The sequence below is a fragment of the Lotus japonicus genome, chromosome 6 (genome assembly GCF_012489685.1).
Source record: "Lotus japonicus ecotype B-129 chromosome 6, LjGifu_v1.2".
Lineage (NCBI taxonomy): Eukaryota > Viridiplantae > Streptophyta > Magnoliopsida > Fabales > Fabaceae > Lotus > Lotus japonicus.
The window spans coordinates 67,774,621-67,797,836 of NC_080046.1; the positions used below are offsets into that span (position 1 = coordinate 67,774,621).

At 42.3% G+C, this 23,216-nt stretch overlaps 3 protein-coding genes across 6 annotated transcripts; all 3 read right to left on the minus strand.

Annotated features, from left to right (window-relative positions):
- Positions 1 to 68: 68 nt before the first annotated feature.
- On the minus strand, positions 69 to 10,613 carry LOC130726169 (ras-related protein RABD1-like). 3 transcript variants are annotated; one of them, XR_009014734.1, is made up of 9 exons: positions 10,452 to 10,613; positions 10,283 to 10,355; positions 10,159 to 10,206; positions 10,020 to 10,067; positions 9,728 to 9,799; positions 9,492 to 9,647; positions 1,971 to 2,074; positions 1,481 to 1,638; positions 69 to 345 (listed from the first exon to the last, which is right to left on the minus strand). XR_009014734.1 is itself a non-coding variant. In XM_057577398.1 (8 exons), the coding sequence occupies exons 1-8, from the start codon at positions 10,463 to 10,465 to the stop codon at positions 1,548 to 1,550; spliced, it is 606 nt and encodes a 201-aa protein (XP_057433381.1). In that variant the 5' UTR covers positions 10,466 to 10,613; the 3' UTR covers positions 1,395 to 1,547. The 3 variants fall into 3 exon arrangements, 1 of the variants encoding a protein (XP_057433381.1); XR_009014733.1 differs by having other exon boundaries at positions 69 to 370; XM_057577398.1 differs by lacking the exon at positions 69 to 345 and having other exon boundaries at positions 1,395 to 1,638.
- Positions 10,614 to 15,645: 5,032 nt separating this feature from the next.
- On the minus strand, positions 15,646 to 16,939 carry LOC130722630 (glucuronoxylan 4-O-methyltransferase 1). The gene has a single exon (XM_057573433.1). The coding sequence runs from the start codon at positions 16,767 to 16,769 to the stop codon at positions 15,915 to 15,917; it is 855 nt and encodes a 284-aa protein (XP_057429416.1). The 5' UTR covers positions 16,770 to 16,939; the 3' UTR covers positions 15,646 to 15,914.
- A 651-nt stretch (positions 16,940 to 17,590) lies between these two features.
- Positions 17,591 to 23,157, minus strand: LOC130722629 (probable serine/threonine-protein kinase At1g09600). 2 transcript variants are annotated; one of them, XM_057573431.1, is made up of 8 exons: positions 22,249 to 23,157; positions 21,786 to 22,070; positions 20,743 to 21,060; positions 20,001 to 20,228; positions 19,746 to 19,846; positions 19,215 to 19,329; positions 18,651 to 19,121; positions 17,591 to 18,320 (listed from the first exon to the last, which is right to left on the minus strand). In XM_057573431.1, exons 1-8 carry the CDS (start codon positions 22,678 to 22,680, stop codon positions 18,129 to 18,131), a joined length of 2,142 nt encoding a protein of 713 aa, XP_057429414.1. In that variant the 5' UTR covers positions 22,681 to 23,157; the 3' UTR covers positions 17,591 to 18,128. The 2 variants fall into 2 exon arrangements, with proteins under 2 accessions (XP_057429414.1, XP_057429415.1); XM_057573432.1 differs by having other exon boundaries at positions 17,594 to 18,320; positions 19,215 to 19,326; positions 22,249 to 23,154.
- Positions 23,158 to 23,216: the final 59 nt, after the last annotated feature.

Here is a 23,216-nt window from a genome sequence, read left to right on the forward strand (position 1 = left end):
TAGAGCAATACTACAATGTAGATAAGTAAATTAACATCGAACATGCTCTCTCAAGCTGATACATTCAATTGACACAAAAGCCTCTCTTTTATTGAAGGTGAGGATCATGCCTCAGTTTTTTTTTAATAAGCCAAATATATTAATTGGAAGCACAATGAGTGCTCCAACCTAGTTAGCAATAAATTTTAGAACATCAAACAAAACTAGTAACACGAGCACTATATCACTTTTATTCCAGCACTATATCAGTTAATAGGACAATGCCTCCGTGATGTCACCATCAACTTATGCTGCTTGTGGTGTTTCACAGTGTAAAATTATGATGCATACACGAGCAATTCCATCCTGCACCAATATAAGGTTTCCCTAGCTATCAGACATGAAAATGAGAGCCTGTGAGATATAATGAGCAATGTGATGTGATAGATAAATAAGAGAAAAATATAAAGTAAGTTAAAATTTGATGAAAAAGTGTGGATGTATAATTATTCTTTTAATGGAGGGGTCATACACACAAGAATCACAAGTCCAAGATTAGAGCGCGGAGGGGCTTCAAATGTTGAAGTCACGTATTGATTGAAGAAAATGGGACGTTTTGAGATGTTTATCATTATTCACATGAATTTCAAAAATTGAAACTGCGATTAATGGCCCGACATCACAGCATAAGTAAAATATATTTTGTAAGAGCTGTCATGTAGTCGGATAAATACAATGTTGCTGATATAGCCAACTACTATAGATGGAAACTATTAATCCTTCCGCGTTTGAGATGAAAGCTTTGATCAAAATAACGATATAGTAGCATTTACCTAGTGACTTGAGGGCACGTTAGTATAAGTGTATAACCAGTGTCATTTACCTGCCCATGCATACTCCATACTTTTTATATTTTTTGAACTTAAAAATAGGAAAAAAAGATTACTACTTTTGTAATGAAGAATATCATGAAGGACTCGGCTGAACATGTTCCCTAAAGAAGAAACTCTTTCCGCGCAAAATGAACTGCATATGCTTGGTCATAACATAAAAACCTACTGAATATGCTTTGTCATCAATTTATCATGTTTTTCTCATGCATAGTATAATAGCATTACAAAGGTCCTTAATGCCTGTGCATGCTTATGGAGTAAGTCTGCATAAGGAAAAAGTTCACTCCAATTCCACTTACACTTACACTTATGAGAGATAGGAAGAAAAGAAAGAGAAATGAGAGATATGATAGACGATGTTGTAGGAAAACAAGATAAGTTAGAGAAAGTGAGTGAAAATGAGATAAAATAAAAAAATGGAGTGTGAACAGCAAAAACCCGTTGGCAAAATAGTTTCATACTTTCATCAAGCCTCAAGCTAGTGAGAAATCGCCACCCTTAAATTCTAAATTTGAGAAGTCATTAGAAGATAAGATTCAGAACTATGTTATATAAGGATTTACTACATGATATTTTAGCTGTTTCAAACATCCATGTAACATCCATACCTTGACAGAGTCAGGAAACAAGTTCTCTCTTAATATAGCAGTGTTGCTAGAAAAATACAAGTTCTACCTAACCACAACAGTTGCTCTTCTGTGGGATTGGTTGCCCTTTCATTTGAACAGTTTCTGCTGACTTACTACCAGTTGGTTGGCTTCCCATCCTGCACAAAAGTTCAAATCAAATTGAAGCCCGAATAACTAAAAAGTCTCTACTTGTCTTATAATGGAACTCGTGCTATTGCAAGAAGAAAGTAATGGAGTTATGTGATTAGAAAAATAACACTAGATAAGTCTAAGGAATAAAAATTGGCACATATTATCTTGTGAGAAGAATCTTGATTTTGACCTACTGTTAACTTTAATCTTAAACATGTTGGAAATCTCAGTATGGTCAAAATCAAGCAAACAAACAGAAAAATCTTAACATTTTTCAGCATTTGTGATTTGATAATGATCCTGAATGAGAATAGCGGAAAGTAGAAATATTAGATACTTCTTCTTAATCTCTGCTGCCATAGTTAAAAAAGCCTGCTCCACATTGATCGAGTCTTTAGCACTTGTCTCAAGGAAAGGGATACCAAGCTCATCTGCAAATGCCTGTGATTCATGAACATACAGGATAAGTTAGAAAAACAATGTAGGATTCTCTTACTCTTTTGTTTTTAAAACATACAGAGTAACTGATGCTTCATTTACTGTTCAGGTACATGCTTCTTTAATAAGTGAACAATTCTATGTTAAATTAAATAAATAACATCACAGCATTGGACATGGATAATTAATATTAAAATGCGGATTATTATATGTGACATATTCAGCCAATATTAAATTTAACTACACACCAGTGCACATGTCAAAAACATCTTTAGTAATGTTCCGGGAACCCTGACCGGGGACGGTCAGGGCACCCAGGACGGGGCTGGGCCCCACGGAGCGTCCCGGCTAAGGGACAGTTTGGGGGAGTCTGAGAGCCCCTGCTCATGGGCCCCACCACCAAGGGTGAGGACAAGGAACCCGGGGCCCACTATCTAGAGGTTGACCTAGGCCAACTACCCTAGGAGGTAGGTTGGCTGGTGCAGATCCGTAGGGGCCCCCAAACCGTTGGATCACTGTTCCTCTGCAGGAAATCCAACGGCGATCCGTGCCCCCAGGTACGAGCCATGCATGACGTTGCATGGCTCCAACCCGAGTTCTACCTCTCCTATATAAAGGGAACACTTCTTCTATCTAAAGGTAACGTATTCTCTCCAAATCCACCATTCTTACAACTTCCCTCACTGACTTTAGCATCGGAGTGTCTTGCAGGAGCCCCTCCCGGGACCTTGCCTACTTGGAGTCCTTCAGCGCGTCCAGATCCCCTCTCTCCTACCCCTTGTCAACGGGTAGCTTGATCTCTTCCAGATCAATTGGCGCCGTCTGTGGGGATCTGGTAAAACTCTTCCCAGCACCGCGTGCCGTCGCCTCAAGTCATCAACTAGCAAGCTATGGTAGAGACACGTCAGACTTCACACCGTCCTGTACCAACTCCTGAGGGCCATGTGGAGACTGTCAACGAAACTACGGATCGCAGAACCCCTCCTCCTCCCCAACACCCTCCTCCGAGCCAGCTATTACTGGCCGACCCTAGAGAAAGACGCTGCGGAACATGTTAAGCAATGTGACCCCTGCCAGAGGCACGCTGATCTACACAACGCTCCCCCCGCCCGTCTTTCATCTCTAGTCAGCCCTTGGCCTTTCCACCAGTGGGGCATGGATTTATTAGGCCCGTTCGACACTGCACCCGGCCAACTCAAGTACCAGTGGACTACTACACCAAGTGGATCGAGGCCGAGCCACTAGCAACAATTACCTCAGCTCGAGTGCAACATTTCTTCTACAAGAACGTCATCAGTAGGTTCGGGGTCCCCGGGATCCTGGTCACAGACAACGGGACCCAGTTTACCTCTAAGGGGTTTAGGAACCTCTTGGACGGGCTACACATCAAGCAGCGGTTCACCTCCGTCGAGCACCCCCAAACAAACGGGCAGGCAGAGTCGGCCAACAAGGTCATACTCCGAGGCCTCCGGAAGAGGTTGGGGAGCGCCAAGGGCGACTGGGCCGAACAACTCGACCACGTCCTATGGGCATACCGCACTACTCCGCACTCGACTACGGGGGAGAGCCCCTACCGCCTCACCTTTGGCACAGAAGCAGTGATTCCGGCCGAAATAGGAGAACCGAGCGCTCGAACGACTGGGTTCGACCCCAACCAGAACGACCAACTCATAGGGGAAGACCTCGACCTCCTGGATGAGAGAAGAGCAGTTGCCAACTGCAGGGAGTTGATCGCGAAGCAGCAGGCAGCCATCCGCTACAACAGGAAAGTAGTTCTCCGCTCGTTTGCCGCGGGGGACTTAGTCCTCCGAAATGCCAGCATCGGAGCACGATCAACCGAACGGGGAAAACTAGCGGCCAACTGGGAAGGCCCTTACAGGGTGGTCGAAGCAACCGGCAAGGGAGCATACAAGCTGGAGACTCTAGCCGGAAAGGAGATCCCTCGCACCTGGAACGCAGCCAATCTGAGAAGATACTATAGTTAGGGCGCGACCGACCAGGCACCCGCTATCTGTTTCTACGCTTTCCTTTAATTTAGTTTTTCCTTTGTAATCAAGGGTACTCACCCAGCGTCCCAACTTTGTACGCGGCTAGAACCGCAGACCCCAATCGAAGTAATGAAGCAGTTTTTTGTTGAGTTCGAATTCTGGTAACCGCCAAGACCCACCGGGCACGAAATTATTAAAGACCCTCCGGGCACAAAGACCCATAGGGCACCAGGACCCGCCGGGCACCAAAATTTCAAAGACCCGCCGGGCACAAAGACCCATAGGGCACTAAGACCCACCGGGCACGAAATTATTAAAGACCCTCCGGGCACAAAGACCCATAGGGCACCAAGACCTGCCGGGCACGAAATTATTAAAGACCCATAGGGCACCAGGACCCGCCGGGCACAAAAATATTAAAAGCCTTTCCGGCACGAAATAACTCAAAGACGAGTAAAGAAGAAGGAACGCGGTGCAAAAAGAAAATATAATAATAAGTTCTTACAAACACGATGAAGAATAGAAACAACGCGTCTTTGCAAACACATAAAGAAAATTAAAAAAAGGAGAAACCCACAAGTTTATACAAACACAGGACAATCATTAAACATGACAAGTTACAATTAAAGACAGGAACTTCAAGGAGCTGGCTCGGCTGGGAAGGTCGGAGTAAACTGCTTCTGGTCGTCCAAAGTCCCGATCTTTCCCCCCAACACAACCTTCCGATAGTGAAGAGGGCCCACATCCAGTCCCGGATGGACCACCTCAAGCTGAGCCAAAGCATTGTCAAAAGAAGCCTTGTGAATCTCCTTCAGATTCGACCTCATCTTCTTTCTCTCTGCCCCCAGGTCGGCAGCTTTCTTCTGGAGCTCAGCATTCCTTGTCTTCAGAGCCTCCATCTCCTTGAGTTCCCCCTCTCGAGCAGCTTTCTCATCCTTCAGTTCCTGCTCAGCTTTCTCTGCCCGGCTGCGCAGCCAGTCGTTGTCTTTCTCGCTCAGCTCCAACTTCTCCGCGAACTTCTTGGCCGTGGCCGTCACCTCATGAACCTCCCCTTGTAGCTTCACTTTGGCAGCGGTCAGCTCTTGAACCTGTTTCCGGGAGTCAGCCAACTCCTTCTCCGCCTCAGCGAACTTACGCTCGGCTTCGTTCACCTGCTCCTTGACTTCTTCCACGTCAAGCACCGGCCCCTGCTACACATGACGAATGACGGAGGCAGTCTGAAGCAGTGCTTTCAGAGCATAGTTCAGGAGATTGTAGGGTTCCTTCGTACTCAGGAACGACTGGTCGAGCTCATTGTACACCAGAGCATCGATTTGACTGTTGTGCTCATCCGTGTCCACCGCATCGCGACCCCACACAGAAGTTGGCTCCGAGGGACACACTTGGGTAATCGGAGTCACTCGTTCAGGAGAGCGGACCTCCCCACCCGAGGAGCGGCGTTTTCTCTTGACCGGGCGCTCCGAGACAGCCTTATCCCCCTCAAGGGAACCCTCCTTCTGACGTTCGGGATTCACTGGGCCCGACTCGGGATCCGTGGTTTCTTCACCGTTGACCGACTCACTCTGACCGGCCCCAGCAGGGTTGGCCCCAGCTAAAGGTTGCCTCTGGTTGCCAAGTCCGTCTCCCTCGTCTCGGGGAACCTCCTGTTCCCCCTCACTGTCGGTCTCAACCTCGTCAACCAGAACTTGTAGCGCAGCGACCAAAGCAGCGTTGATCTCCATCTTAGCACCTGTACAGAGATGACAAGAGAAAAGTTAGTCAGGCAAATGGGCACGTATTACTTTAAGCATAATGATAGAGACACCTTACCTCTCGCGCGCAATAAGCACGCGTTCTTTCGAACGCTGTAAGTGCACAGATCGTAACAACGCAACGGCCGTATGCAGAACTCCTTGGGTGGATTTCCCCTCGTTTCCTTCCGGATCGCGGCCACCAGGAGATTCTTGAAGGCCAAATCAACCTCCGACAAGGCCCCGGCCTCGAAACCGAAGGAGCTAAGCTTGACATCATAGTGTCTGGCATTCCACGCCAGCGGGAACCGAGCACGGCTGGCGCCGCTCGGGGCCCGCTCAAACCACCAATGGGGAGGCGGAGTGGTCGGCGCCACCCGGAAGAATTGATCTTTAAAGTCCCGGTAGGACTCGGCGAACGGGTGGAAGATCTGGAGATCCTTACCCGACCTCAGGGTCACTATCCCGTGTGCCCACCATGTCCTTGAGTCTGGGCCACCTCGAATAAATGAAAAAAAGAGCGGAATCGACGGCTTCTGGCCGAACAAGACGCAAGCGACCTCGTAAGCACGCACGAAACCCCAAGCGCCGGGATGAAGCTGCGACGGCGCGACCCCCATATGGCGGAGAACGTCACATTGAAAATCCGTGAGCGGCATCCTCACCCTCACCTTCTTCATGGTGTAGATATGCATGTACACCCCAAACGGCGGGGTGTGGGGTAGCCGCTCCTTCTTGCCCGGCGAATACACCATGTGACCGGGGCCGATCTGGGTCTGCGACATAAAACGCTGGCTCCAGAAGTAATCTTCATTCTCGTGGGCGTACTCCGACGGGAGATCGAGAATGGTGCGGCACCACTTGTCATACACGACCTCGTCCCCCTTTAGATGCGGAAATTTCTCCCGATCGATCTTCTTATTCTTGGGGGCCCCTGACCGGGGCCTAGAGGTTAAAGCCCCGCCCGAGGCCTCATCTACAGTCTTGCCTTTCTTCTTCTGGGTAGGCTTCCCCATAACGACACCTGCACAAGGGAAAACGCCGTATCAACACCTAGGTCGTTTGAATCGGCTCAAAGAATGACCCACCCGGAATCCATCTTTGCCCTAGGCAGGACAGCGCGACCGTGCGGCGGCGCAGACCCTCAGAGAGAATCTCCTCCGCCGCAAGAGGGGGCCACAAGGGGAGGGGAAACTCCCAACTCCCCCAAGGGCAAGCCACCCTTTCTACTAGAAAAGGGAAAAATAAAAGACTTGAGAAGGAAAAGCAAGTGAAGCGAGAACTTACAAGAAAAAACTGGGAAAGCTAGCGAACGACCACCGTGCAAAAGAAAACACCACCGTGAAACACCGGTACCTGACGGAAAGAAGAGGGGAGAGCTTTGGGAAGATTCAGAGATGCGAAAGTGCAAATGAATCCCCCTCCACTCTCTTTTATAGGAAATGAGGAGGGAGACGTGACGTTTCGACAGCCCTAGTTTCCCTAATCATGACGTTTAGGGAAACCAAGGGGCATCGTCCAATCAGACCCCACCACGTCAGAAAGGAGGCAGTGACGGCGAAGCGACACACGCCTCCAGAGGCACGTGGGAGAGGAGTCGCGAAGCGACGCGACCCACCCGGAAACGACACGTACCATCTCAAGAGTCAGGTACATTAAATGCAGTGGGCCCAAAGACTCACACCGTTCCCTTCTCCCGCGTCTTTTTGACTTCTCAGATTCAAACCATGCAATAACCCACTCGGTATGAAGCCCGGTCGTCCTAACGCCAAACCACCGCGGTCGGACTCCTACCCGGTCGGTTGAATCTGTATATACAACCTAGGGAGGGCACGCGTTGACCACCGACCTCTGCATTTAATGCCCCCTTCATTTCCCAAGAGAAAAGCCTGGGAAAAGGCTAATGGGTGTTACCACCCAAGAACGTTTCGATTATAAATGGTAACCACTCCCCCTTTGCAGGCTCCACATTCCCCTCAAGCCAGAATGACCTCCACGCAGGCTTACCTGAAGGCACTCAGGGCCGAGGCTCTAGACTGCAACCTATACTACTCCTACCAAACGCAGGCCACGGCCTCCGGTAGGATCAGATCCCTAGTCAGCAGACTTCTGACAGAGGATCCTGACCCCCAACTGAAGGCGGGGTTGCTAACCTTCTTGGAGCTGACGGAGGAGATGTGGGAATTACACCGACGCCGCTTGGAGGTTAGCATGCTAATTTGGGGCCTAGAAGTCTCCGCCACGGAACGCAAGGGCGAAGGGAAGGGAACGTTGGACGAAATCGAAGCCGAGCTGACCCCCCTCCTAGCCGCGAGGGAAAGTCTCGACAGAGACCTTGAAACCGTTCGCCTCCGCTACAACGCCATGCGAGTAGCACCCCCTTTCTAAGAGTACTAAATGTAACGGCCAAACGGCCCCTTTCCATTAACGAATAAAGTTCTAAATTTTTGACCCCTATGTTACTACCCCGAGAACCTCCATGACGCCACCAGCACAAGATACGTTAGCCCTCGCTCCGCTGGAACAGCCGACCAGGGCTAGGGGGCTACTGTTCCGGGAACCCTGACCGGGGACGGTCAGGGCACCCAAGACGGGGCTGGGCCCCACGGAGCGTCCCGGCCAAGGGACAGTTTGGGGGAGTCTGAGAGCCCCTGCTCATGGGCCCCACCACCAAGGGTGAGGACAAGGAAGCCGGGGCCCACTATCTAGAGGTTGACCTAGGCCAACTACCCTAGGAGGTAGGTTGGCTGGTGCAGATCCGTAGGGGCCCCCAAACCGTTGGATCACTGTTCCTCTGCAGGAAATCCAACGGTGATCCGTGCCCCCAGGTACGAGCCATGCATGACGTTGCATGGCTCCAACCCTAGTTCTACCTCTCCTATATAAAGGGAACACTTCTTCTATCTAAAGGTAACGTATTCTCTCCAAATCCACCATTCTTACAACTTCCCTCACTGACTTTAGCATCGGAGTGTCTTGCAGGAGCCCCTCCCGGGACCTTGCCTACTTGGAGTCCTTCAGCGCGTCCAGATCCCCTCTCTCCTACCCCTTGTCAACGGGTAGCTTGATCTCTTCCAGATCAAGTAACTTCTATTTTTTATAAGGAAACTGAAGGTATAGGCAATCCTATAACTAGCACCCTCCTACTCAGCTTCTGTAATTCAAAAGATGGTAAAAATTAGAATAAAGTTAAACAATTTTTATGCCACCTATATTTGGTAAAAGAATTGCAGTGATAAGAAATTCAAGTTCCCTTCCTGTCCTAATATCCAGCTACACATTATATTATGTTAGGAATTTGTTCCTATTGCTTTTTCTCTCAGTATCGAGGATGCAACTTATGAGAAACAATTTCGTTGGTTTCATGATCTCCCAAAGCACTAAAACTATGTGCAGTACTGCTTTTCCTTTTTCGGGTCTAGGAGCAGAATGCATTATTCACCAATAGCAACAAAAACACACAAATCACAAGATAATGACGGTGCTCCTAAAGAAAATAGGAAATATTAAAAGAAGATACACATTGAAGGTTGATGGAAGATGATGTAGAGTAGAAACTTTTTGTTGAATCATACACATGTAAAAGCAAACACTTAAGAAAAGGTTATCCCGATACTTGATGTCTAGTAATAGATCACCAGGAGAGCAATGAACATGTTAAAAAGAAACAACAGGATGAATCCTGGAAATTTAGTAGATTACCTTAGCAGTTTGCGTGTCAACAACCTTATTTTCAACTAGATCAGATTTATTCCCCACAAGAAGCTTGCATACAGAGTCATTTGCATATCTGTCAATTTCATTCAACCACTGCTTGACATTGTTGAAGCTTTCCATCTCAGTGACATCATAGACAATCTGTAGCAATTGATGATGTGAAGAAATTGATTCCATGTTTGAGACTTGAGAAGGTGATAGGTAGGATAAGGTAGACTTACAATTATTCCATGTGCTCCTCTATAGTAACTGCTTGTTATAGTCCTGAAGCGCTCCTGTCCAGCAGTATCCCACTAAAGAGAGGCCGGAAACGAAAAAGTAAGAGATAATGAGATACACTACACAGTTGGTAATGAGCTCTAATTATTAGTACAATATATAATGGATCAGAGTATGTATAGTAGAAAAGAAGAGGCATAATAAGTGAGAATCCACAGTACATGTGCATTGATCTGAGAAAAAGAAATCAATTTATTAAAAATGGGAAGAATGAACATGAAAGAAAGAACTCACAATCTGCAGCTTGATGGTTTTGCCTTGGAGCTCGACAGTTCTGATTTTCTGAAACCCCAACCGGAACCCATTATATTAAATCAAAACATATATAGCTAATTAAGCAAAAGAAGAAGTAGAAGAGTGTTTAGTTAGTTACGAAATCAACGCCAATGGTGCTAATGTAGCTGTCGACATAGGAGTCATCCTGAAACATGAAACATACATTAATTAATACATATATACATATGGGAGGTTGAGGTTGGTAAGAGAAAAGAACGCACAGCAAATCGGAGAAGCAAGCAAGATTTTCCAACTGAGGAGTCTCCGATCAGTAGAAGCTTGAACAGGTAATCGCTGAAACAAATTAAATCAAACCAAATCAACAATATATCTTAGGCAGCAATTAATTAATTAATAATAAAAGCAACTTCAACTTCAACTTCAACTTACTATTCGTTGCTCATTATGTGTGGATATGGGATCCCAATCTTGAAAACACAACAAACCTAAGCTAAGCTAAGCTCCGCTCCTGCCTCCTCCTTCTAGTTCTCTCCCCTCGCCGCTCAATATAATATAATATAAAATCAAATAAGTCATCAATTGTAATTGTATTGTCTTCTCCTTTCACAAAAAGTTAAAGTTTGCGTTAGCACACACACACTTCATTTATTTACTCACTAATCAAGAAAGAAAAAAACAAAACGGCTTTATTTATTTTTAAAAGTTAATTAAACCAATATTAGTAACCATTTTTTAATGATAAACGAACCTTTTTTTTCAACATGATTTTTCTATTGTTATTTAAGGTTATGCACATAGTTTAAAAGTACATTAATTGATGATATAAATTAACTAAAATACCTTTACTTAATATTGAGTTATATTCAAGAGAGAAAATAATAGTATTGCTCAACTAATTGGTGAGAATTGTGATTGGTGAAAATTTGAGATGATAGTTGAGAGAAATAATTATAAATGAAAACATAAATGGAAGAAAATTGGATAAAATGCCTTGGATTTGTAAAACAATAACAATTTAAAAAAAAACCTCCAAAGTTAAAACAACAATAGTTTTTTTTGGAACAGATGAAACATAAGTGTATAAGTGGGTGCCGTATAAGTGTTGGGATAAGAACAAAAGAAAAGAAGAAGTAAATTACGGTTGTGCCCATATTATTGAATATCCACACAAAAAAAAATTTAATCCCTGTGCTTTGCAATTGGAAGACGACTCGAACCTTTGCCTAGGCCTGTCCAACATTTTTTTGGCCGACCGAACCCGACCGGCCCGTGGCAAAAAAAAGGCTTTTCGGGCGGGCCGGGTCGGTTATCGGGTCTGACAATTAAAAAAAACCGATTTTAACCGGTCGGGGTCGGTCTGGGTTCTAAACCGACCGGCCCGACCGATTAGGGATAAAAAAAAAAAGGAGGCTCCAGCGGCCCAGCCCATTGTGTGTGGTGAGGGGAGGGAAAAAAAAAAGGCTTCAGCAAACCCTAGCCCATTACCCCACCCACATAAATACTCTAAACCTTCCCTCACCCTCCCAAACCCGCCGTCCCAACCTCTCTCTCTCTCAACCTCTCAACTCTCATTCTCTTCTTCTCTCAACCTCTGCTCTCTCTCTCAGACCAGCCGCCGCCACCACCACCACCACCACCACCCTTCTCCTCATCCTCTGCGCCGCCATCCACTGCGCCGCCACCACGCTTCTCCTCATCCTCCCGCCACCACCCTTCTCCTCCTCCTCCACTCTGCCGCCACTTCGACATCTCCATCACACATCTCAGAATCTCCTCACACATCTCAAACCCTAGCCACTCCACCACCACAGTGCACCTGCATGCTTCATCCTCCATGCTTCTCTGATCCGAAATAGTCTGTTCATCTTCGTTACCATCGATTCTGATGTGAAATCGCAAGGACGAAGTGAACAATCTATTTCGCATGAGGAAAGCAATGGAATCGTTCTCTCCGGATCTGATCTGACATCGATTTTGTTCTTGGTTTGGTTTATGTTCATCTTACTGAAAAATTAGGGTTCTATGTTCATCTTACTGAAAAATTAGGGTTCTGACTATGTTCATCTTACTGAAATTAGGGTTCTATGTTCATGAAATTAGGGTCTCTGCAAAACCCGTGTAACCGACCCGACCCGCTCGTTACCCGACCAACCCGAAACCGATCCAAACCGACACATCTCATGGTCGGTTACGGGCCCAGTTTTATGCCATGCGGGTTCGGTCGGTGGAGCTTTTTGGGCCCGAAACCGACCGAACCAGACCGGTGGACACCCCTACCTTTGCCTATAAAGATGCCGTTGGTCTAATCTGTTTCTTTACTGGTTTTTTGACTTTTGATTTCTAGATGGGCTGTTGGATTTTTACTTTTTATATAGACTTTTATTTTGAAAGTGGTTTTTATATAGACTTAATTAGTCTATATCTTGTTTTATTTTCCTATTTTCTTTTATTTTCTCTAGTGTATTAAGGGTTGAAGTACCCATTGTACTCCATTTTAATACAATCTTTGGCTTTTTAAAAAAAAAAATCCACAACCACATGGGATGGGAAGAATGCTGGTGTTTTTTGGTTACAAGAGGAGGAAAATAAAGGATGTTGTGTTTGATTTTGCCTACCATTTTTCAATTTTTTTTTTCTATTTTAGTAAAGGTTTTAAAATATGTTATTTTATAATTCAAAAAAACAATGTTATTTTATAATTTTTTAATATTTGAAAACATCTAATTCAAACAGTTTTTATTGAAAAATAATTTTTAACATGATTTATAAAAACTGTTTTTAAATACAGTCAAATATGCTAGTATTGTGTGTCTGGTTTTCTGTTCACACACGTTATGAGTTATTTTTAATTGGAAAACATGAATTCCAATGTGTAAATGTGAAAGTAACTTCTTATTTATATTGAGTTGAAAATGCTTTCAAGTTGATCTCAACTTAAATTCAAACACATCCTTAAACTGCAAATGCACATATATATATATATATATATATATATATATATATATATATATATATATATATATCGTTTTCCTCATTGAGTTATATATATTGTTAACCAATACAAACATGAATTAAGGTCCATCCATCCGACCCTGTCTTAACTTAACTGCTCGTACTGTGGTGTAAGATTAAATGTAAACATATATACCAAGTGATGAACAAATAAGGACTATTATTAATGTACTAGAGAGTGAAAGAGAAAGATTTATAAGACCATTTAGATGAATTTGAGCAAAGAGAGTCAGTCAGTCGGTTTCGATCAGACTCGAGTCAAAATAGTGATGAACAAATAGGGGCTATTAATACTGTACTAGAGAGTGAAAGAGAAAGATTTATAAGACCATTTAGATGAGTTTGAGCGAAGAGAATCAGTCATTCGTTTCGGTTAGACTCGAGTCAAAATAATCGGTTTCGGTCGGATTCGGGTCAAAATAGTCGATTTTGTCAGGTGAAAAACATCAAAGCACCAAGAGTTGTCACCGACCGATTAGTGACTACAGATTGTTCAAACTTGGTTTCTCATAATTTTGTCAGGTGAATCGGGTTTCGGTTGATAGTAATTTTTTGGACTATCCTACTATACTACTATATTTTTTTGGGTTAAATGTGTTCACCGTCCCTGAACTTTGAGCGAGATCTGGTTTTCGTCCCTCGCCGGAAAATCTTCCTAGCGCCATCCTCAGACTCAAATGTTTGTACAGAAACCGTCCTTACCGCCGGTATAGCTCCGGCAGCCGTACACGTAGCCATGCCACGTCATTTAATGAAATGACATGGCATTTAAATAAAAATAAAAAAATTTCTTTTAAAAATTGTAATTAAGCCCTCTGATTTAACCATAACTAAACTATATGCATCCAATTTGTTTAGAAACCAAGAAAACAAAAAAGTGCAGCAATCAAAAAGACAAATGAAAAGAAAATTTATTGAACCCAAAAAGAACAACCAAAATCCAGAAACTGTGGGTAGACGAAAAGAACAATCACAATCTAATTTATTTAACCATTGCAGACAAAAAGAACAAAAAAGTGCAGCAATCAAAATAGTTCTTGCTACAAAGATACATGGAAAAATTTGTAGAAGAGAAATAAAAGACAAATTCCTTCCCACTATCCCAATCATATCACCAGCAAGGCTTAGTCCCCATCATGAAGTGCAGAATATCATCATCATTTCATCTTATCAACATCCCAATTTTCTGAAGAAACCCCCACCACTACCACTGCAACCCAAACCCCCAGCTATGATCAAGATCCAGAAACTCAGTGAGAGAAAGAAAGGGGTGAGGGGGATAGGGGAAAGGTTGAATCGGAGAGTGAGGGGGTAAACCCACCATGCAATCCACTAAACCCAAATTCGGAGACGTGAGAGAACAAAGAACCATTCCAGATCCAATCAAAATCAAAACCCCCTTTTTCTTCTTCTTCAACCTCCACCCGTCTCTGCAATCTTTACCTGGGTTCTGCTATGGTACCCAGCAGTTTTACCCACATAGAGAAGTTTAGCATTGGGGCTAACCAAATCCAACACATCATTAGACACCAACCTATCATACAACAACAAATCAGCACTCTCCTCTGGATGAAGATGAACTGTAGTGGGAAGATGTAGATGAACTGTAGTAGGAAGATGTAGATGAAGCAGTAGCATGACCAAACCCCAAACCCAAATCAATGAAACCCTCAAACCCAAATTAGTGGAACCCCCAAACCCAATTTAGCACAAAACCCAACCAAGATGCCGCAAACCCATATGAGATAGATTCGGTGCATCTTCCCCGATGACATGCCTCAAGTCCTCGCTTTCAACCTCTCCTCTGGATGCTTCGATTTCATCGTTTCCCCTCTGGTGGTGGGCGAGGTTGGGGGCGGTGGATGTCGGTGTTGAAAATGAGGTTGGGGGCTGTGGCAGTGGGTGTTGGAGATGAGGTTGGGGGCAGTGGCTGAGGTTGAAGGCTGTGGCTGTGGGGCTGGGTTGTGGGTTTCTGGGTTTGGGGGATGGCTAAATATTTTAGTGTGGTGTTGAGGTTGGAGGCGGCGGTGGGTGACTAGGTGTGGTGATGAGTGTGGTGGGTGGGGAAGAAGAAGATGATGAAGAATGAAGCTCCTGGGAAAAATGATGATGAAGATTGAAGGTGAAGATTATTCTGGAAAATTAGGATGAAGATTGAAGAAGGTGAAGAAGATTATGAAAAATGAGGTTGAAGATTGAAGAAAAGGGACCAAAAGTGTTATTAATTAAGTCTTATTAGTTTTGGGGTTAAAAATTTAATTAGTTAAGATTTGTGGGACTTAATTAAAATTAAATTATTTTTATTTTATTTTTTAAAAAATTACATGTCATTTCATTAAATGATGTGGCATGTCCACATAGGCCAAAAGTGACACTTGGCTACGGCGGCCGGAGCTAAATCGGCGGCAAGGACGGTTTCCAAACAAAAATGTCAGTTTGAGGATGGCGCTAGGAAGATTTTCCGGCGAGGGACGGAAATCAGATCTCGCTTAAAGTTCAGGAACGGAGAACACATTTAACCCTATTTTTTTTAAACAGGCCTGTCCTACTACTATAAGAGTGAAAGAGAAAAATTTACAACATCAATCCAACACAAACAACCAAGGCGCCATTTCATCCATAGAAACTAGAATTTATCAATTCATTCATTCATTGTGTGGATCCAAATAAAAATTTGTCTAGTAATAAGTAAGCATGCACATATAAACATGCTTTGCTTACATTACAGTAGATTACATGATCATGTCTGCTAAGCAGGAGTTGTCTCCACGAATTCATAAGAAAAAACATAATTATACAAAGAAATGTACGGACACAATTAATCAAAAAGAATTAAGATTGAAAAGTGAAGAAGCTAGAAGAAGCTACTAGTCTACTAGATTATGGGGGGCAAAATGACTTGTCTAAGTGATCCCTGTGAGATGGGATAGTGAAGTGCCTCAATCTGCCTTCCTGTTTGTTCATGTACTTGTCACACAGAAATGCCTTAGAGAACTTGTCCTCCACAACCCTGTTCACATCATGCACAAACACATCTGTGTCACCACCCTTGTCTCTGTTCCTTGCCAACATCCCGGCAGTGTAAATGGCACTCATCCTTCCTGGGGCTTCCTCATAATACCCTGTGGGTGCATCCACCATTATCACATCCCATCTTGTCTCGTACACTTCACTCGGCAAACCTTTCAAAGCTAGCCCGCACATTGAGTATCTAGGATCCCCTATTGCAGTGCACTCACTTCCTCTCCCAACCTCCATTAGATTATCAGCTTCCTTCACCTTGCTATCGTACGCTACGTGGTACGACTCTAACATTGGAAAACGCCGTCGTATCTGCTCAATCCACGCCGAATCTTCTTCTAAGAAAATTGTCCTGCCTCCGTGATTCAGTGCGCTCCACATCAGGCTGTCATGCCCCAATCCAAACACTAGGAAATTGCATGGTGATCGCTTCTCCAACACTCGAGCTGACACTGATATCTCCTTCAGTGTTTGTTGCGGGGTTATGCTTGAGGTCGCATAGTGGATCAGAGCTTCTGATAGAGAAGCTAGGATCTTTCCGCAGTTTGAGGATAGGGAACAATCTGTTTTTGAAGTTTTTGCTTCTGAATTACCTGCTGGGGGAAGGTTGGAAGTAGAAGAGTTTGATATTAGCACTAAGAGGACAAACAAGGTAACTAGAACCGCTACAATGATGAGCTTCAAATTGAGGGATTGATGGGGTTTAGGCCTCATGCTTGTGATCGACAGAGGAAGAAACTATATGGTTCAACAACTGTTAATTGTTGCCTTTTGCCTATATTTCCTATATGACTTATCGTATGTAATGCAAGTCAAATGGTTGCTGCATGTAGCTATACAACTTCAGGGGTTTTATTTAACTTGGTTTCAAGTTAGGAAAAGTAAGGAATTGATGCTTGGACGCTAAGGGAAGAGGCATATGCAGTGGATACTTGATCAAGACCAAACACCTGCCAAAATTGTTAATGAAGCAAACACTATACATAGTGGTTGCAACTGTAAATTTGGTGGAAATTATTTATATACCTATTTCCCCCTTCAATTCCTATCAAGAGCTTATTCGTTAATTTTGTTTGCTTTGCCATGCTTCACAAATCTAGTCTCCCATGCACTCTAATCTCACTTTCTCTGCTTTCCTACGCATCAAATCATAACAATCTTGACCTTTTTTTAATTACATTTTGTTCAAGTATATTTAGTTATATTCTAATCACGTAATTCAATGTATTAAGGTATATGACAGAATTATTTGAACTTTAGTGGTTGATTTTCAAATTAATTAATATAACACTGATTGAAAGAAAAGTAACTTTCACTTTAGATGCAGTGTCTTTATGTAAGTTCTCCATCTCACGTGTGTTAACTGTGAAGTTGACTCTTATCTGGTATACACTTTCTAAGCTTAAATTTTCAGAGTAACGTATTTTTATACCAACATTATATCAAGGAATCAGAGATCAATAATTTTTAATGATTTTCGTGAACGACCAAAGAAGCCAGTGTTTTACACAGTAGTGTAGCACAGATGAAGGCCAATCATCCAGCAAATAATAATCCTAAAGAAAGACAATAAAATTCAGTGAGCTTTAGCATTTAATTTGGTCATCTACATTCCCATGATGGAAATAGTATGTCTATAACAGCTTCGGAATTTCTTGTGCTAATGGTTTCCTCTACCTCTGAACATGCATGTAAAACTTGAATAACCGACAAGCCTATTCATTAAACGAAGAAAATGTGATTGACAAAGTCAGTTTTAAATGTACAAAGTAATGCCATGGAAAATGGCAAACAACTTGCTAGTGTGTTAGTTTAGTAAAAACCATAAACTATTTATTATACAGTCAATCGCCATGGATTTCATTTGCTATATAGCTATCCACCGTCCTGAAACATGTAAGTTTGCTTGTTAGAACTCTGTACGATACCTTTTATGGTAGTTATAAATATCTGGTGTGAACAAGTCCCATGAGTATTAGTCATCTCTCAGCATCAAGATTTTATTCATTCCCAATCATATATTCATCTTTGCACCTTGTGTTCAAGTGTCCTCAACCCAATAAATCTTCAAAGTCACTTGTAAAAAAGAGATCGGGTTAGACTATTCTCACTGTCAACCTTTTTAATCTTGTCCTTATCCAAACGAGCTTTGCGGACAGCCTGTTGGATTTGTCTTTCATGCTCCTTGAGCATTTCTTCAAGATTATCCTCCGGAGGCAGCAATGGTCCGGAATAGTGTGTGCGGCTCATTTTGGGAGCATTGCTCTGTATTCACAAATAAAAGAAACTAGTCAATTACTTAACATAACAGCTCCATAGTCATAGTGAGAATAAAACACTATAAACAAAAAGGAACATTCTCCGGAATTTTAGACACAGGCTCCAGTATTATAGTGAGTATATATCCGACATCATTGGGTGCATGCATTGTATTACGTATTAAGTATTAAACACATTACAGAAATTACTGGGAAATCTTTGTATCTAAGTACCGATCAAACACATCTCTTCACCATTTCCAAAGAGGGGCATGTATGGTGACTCTAAAATAATAGAACAATTGTGCAAGTTGATATTTATCCGTAATTTCTTTACCATAGCACGATCATTCCCATTTAGATGGAAATCCTTCTTGCGTGAAGGCTTGGGTCCATCCAACAATTGGTTGGACTCATCATCAGGCAAATGACTACATCTCATACCAAAGTGATCCTCTGGCCACTGTGAATTTACACTACAGTCTCCGCTCATATCAAGCCGCAAATCACCTCGAACTGCAACTGAACTAGAAAATCTTGACAACTTTGTGCTACCATGCCAGTAGGATTTTTGTTTTCTCAACTCACAGTTTCTTGATTTAACAGCATGGTCAGTGCCAGTAAGAACATCTTCCTGTTTTAAATTCATATTGCGTGAGGATCCATATGCAGTTGGGTGCATTGACTGGCCAGAATGAGAGAAGACACTGAGTGCTCTTGGCTTTGCAGGTTCAAGAGGGAAGCCATAATCACCATCCTCTTCAGGATTGAATTTCTCACTAATGCACTTGGACTGCTCTTGTCTCTTCTGAAAAGAGAAAAATCACATGGAAAAGGTGAGTTAGGCAAATCCAAATAATTCTAGAGGTAAAATAAAACCAATGTCTACGATTTAAAGTACCTCCATTGAAGCCTGAAGCTCAGCATTAGCATCAGATGCTGGCACAACATTAGACTCTCTAAAATTCCTCCCAACTGATTCCTGTCCATGTCCTTTATTTGAAGCTCTCCGTCTGCTTTAAAATAAACTTGTATCAATAGTAGTAGGACACAGACTCGCAGAGACAAATAAGTCTTAAATCATACTATAGAATCAAATAAAGCAAACACAACTAAAAAAGGAGGAAAGAAACACAAACCAGAAAGCACTCAGATAGTTGTCATGTTAGTTAGAGGTACGGGAAAGCAATATCTCCAAGAGAATGACAACTTTTTTTTTAATAAAAAAAAGAGAGCTAGTTCTTGTCATTGCACATTAAATTTTGAAGATAATAGTCATTCCCCTTGAGATTTTAGTTTACCCTATCAGTAGAAAAAAGAAAGCATACAGTCACAGTGCACTTTTCTCCTATTCTTGCAGATGATGCAAAAATCAGATATCACAAAATCACATGAGAATCTCTGATGATCAAAAAATTCAAGGAAGTAATACCTTCTAGCTTCTTCTTCCCGAAGTTTGGCATCAAACTCCTTACTTGGTGGGTACTTTGGCAAAGTTGATGGATCACAAGGAAGTGGCTTTGCTGTGAAGAACTAGATGTGAAAAATGTCAACAACTAAGAAAAACAGAGTTGGAAAAAAATCTTCTAAGGTCACAACATAAGTAAAACTATAGGATGTTCAACATATGCATTCCATTTAGAGAGAAATTTGGCATGAATTTGCTAAATGGAGAATTCATAACTACCTCATTCTGAAGTGCTAAAGATGCAGTTCCTCTATCCTTTGGTTCTATACCAAGTAGGACCTCCAAGAGGCTCAGTGCTGATGAGGGGAAATCTTTGAATGTCTCAGAAACAAGACGTTTATAAGGTTGTTGAGGTTTGAAAATTGTTGCATGTGGTAGCTTTGATTTCTTCCAGTATTCTTCAGAAGGAGATCCACAAAGTTTGAAAATTTTATGAAGTTGCTCCACCTAGAAAGATAGATTACCAGGTCTTAGTGCTCACTGCCCCATTAAATCATACGAAGCTTTGACAAATAAAAACATACATATGCCCATTAGATAGCTGAAGCTAGAATGATTAAAATAAAGCAATATTATAACAATCGAGTTTTGTCAAATGGGACCATTAGAAGAATTAGACCAAAAAGTATACTGGCATCTTCCGCAATTTCTAAGACCCTGTCTTAAATAGTAAGCTCCTTTTTCACATCAATAAAATTATTGAAGATAACTCGAGTGCTAATAAATTAACATTTTGAAAGTTATGATAGGAATGCAATGATTATTTACATTCCTCTGTCATGGTTTACATCACTGAGTCAATCGGTGAATTTCTCTTCCAATAAAGATATGCTCAGGAGAACAAAGAAAACCTAATAATTTTAGACTTATTTCATTATAACTAGGGTGCTCAACAAAATATTGTTAAAGGCTTCAGTTAAAATGTAGAATACACATATCCAGGACAAAAGATGAATACTACCTCTGTTCGTCCAGGCATTATAGGCTTCCCGGCAAACAGTTCTGCAAGAATACAACCAGCACTCCACAAGTCCACAGCAACTCCATAATCTGTAGCTCCAAGTAAAAGTTCAGGTGGTCTGTACCACAAGGTTACTACACGACTTGTTAATGGCTGCCCTTGAGATGGCTGGACCAGAGTTGCAAGTCCAAAGTCACCAATCTTTAGATTGCCATTATTGTCAAGCAGAAGATTTGAGCCCTTGATGTCACGGTGCATAACACCATGACTGTGACAATGCTCAAGACCTCGAAGAAGCTGTTGCATATAACACTTGATCTGAAGCATTAGGAAAAGTATTAGCCCATTATGAAACACAAGAACTAGAAGCTAATCAATGAAATACAGCAGGATGCCGACCATTAATAGCCTTTTCCTTGAAAGAATTTTGCTGGTTTTATCTTTTTGCTTTAAAATATTTGTTGTCTATTTCAAAGAATAAGTTAATTGGTTGGCTGCATGATAACAAACTAAGTGCAACCCAATGCAGTTAGTCAGATCATTTCAGTCTATACTCTATAGAGCTATTAGGGATTGTTGCAAGATGGTGAGATATGAAATTCATAAACTGACAAATATTGACTGATAGAAAGAAAATATTGATATCAATACAAATCATGTATCAATATACTATTGTGGTCCTAGAGAAATCCCTGGGTTTAAAAATGCTCAAAAGTGATTATTATAATTTATGCAGAAACAGTGCTTTTGACTCATCAAATTTAATCAGAGAAAACGATATTTTTGGTATAAACAAATAGCAATCCATTTCATTTCTGGCTTGAGAATCTGTCTCATGCTTCTGTTAATTATACAAATGTTAGACAGTCTTCTCGATCTTACAAGGTCTGTATGTTATGTCTGGCTCACTATGCAAGTTAATATTTATAAAAATCACATCAAGTCATTGTTAAATGCATCAAAGACAAATTTCACAACTGTAAGTGGAAAAAAGGTTTTCATCCAGACCCTGGATAACATAATCAGAAGTTTGAGCCGGTTACCTGCGCTTCAGTGAAATTGATGCTGGGTCTTGCTGCAAGCCCTGCAAGATCATGCTCCATATATTCAAAAATAAGGTACAAGCTACCAGAAACCCTTGAAGTAATCATGCCTTCAAGCTTCATGACATTTGGATGATCAAGCCTTCGCAGTACAAGAATTTCTCTTGCCATAAAGCGAACACTTTCTGGATCCATATTAGCAAATCGAACCTTCTTCAATGCAACAATTTTGTTTGTTTCAAGATCACGAGCTCTATAAACACTGCTGTAAGTTCCTTGTCCGATCTGCAGAAACATTATTAGTCAGCATGCATGAATAACAAAACAAAATATTGTATGGCTTTGAAAGCACATGTGATTAGCAGGTGTTTCCACATTTAGTTCCAAAGAATGAATGAATTACTGAGCTATAACTTGAAGCAATAAAAAAAAGAAAAGGAAAGAAAGAAAGAATAGAAGTTGCCTTATCCAACTTCTCAAATGAGTCAGCTCTGCGAGGTATCCAACCAGAAATGGCTTCGCCTGCAACAGCAGTGAGCCAAGAAGGCCAGCCAGCAAGAACCTGCGCCCCTCTTTCCCCTCTAGTGACACTGAATATCCTAGAGACCTTAGGTTGGAGTGATTTTGCATTCTTGTCTTCGTCGGAGGAAATGGGAGTGGAGGCGGCATGGGTAATGAGGCGTGCAGTAGCAGTGTCATTGTCTGAATGCTTTGGTTTGGAATCTGTTTGTATTTGTGTTTGTGTGAGATGGAGATGGTGATGGTGGTTATCAGCAGCAACATAATCATTTGTAGATTTTCCCTTGGAGCATATGCAACCCATAAGACAAGGCAGATGCAAATTGAATTTGCAAAATCTGAATCCTCCTCCTCCTCCTCCTCCTCGCCGCGGCATGCAATAAATTAATTACCCTCTAACTCAATCAATCACGACGGAAATTAAAGAGAGAACTAGAAGACAGATCCCCAAATGAATGAAAAAAATGGCGAGTGGGTTTTTGGGGTGACAGAGAGGAGCTGTTCTGGAAAGAGAGAAATTCTGATCTAGAAAGGCGAGGAGCCGGTGAATGAATGTGGGTTATAAGTTAGAAGAAACAAAATCCGATCCATTGTTGTTAATGTATGAGATTGACATTGTTGAACGAAGAAGAAGAAGAAGAAGAAGAAGAAACAGAAACAGACTAGTTGTTGTTTTGTTAGGCATTGGCATTGGGGTTACGCAACAAAACAAAGATCGCAGGCAAAGGCAGAGGAGAGGAGGGTAAGTTGTTTCATTTGTTATGTTAAATTGTTAATTGTTATTACAACTTCCATTCCGAGAGCTAAGGTATAAGGTATTGGTATTGGCATTGACAACAATTTGCATTAACATATTACTGTATGTTATTGTTATCATAATCAAATGAGCCACACCCCACCAACAACACACAG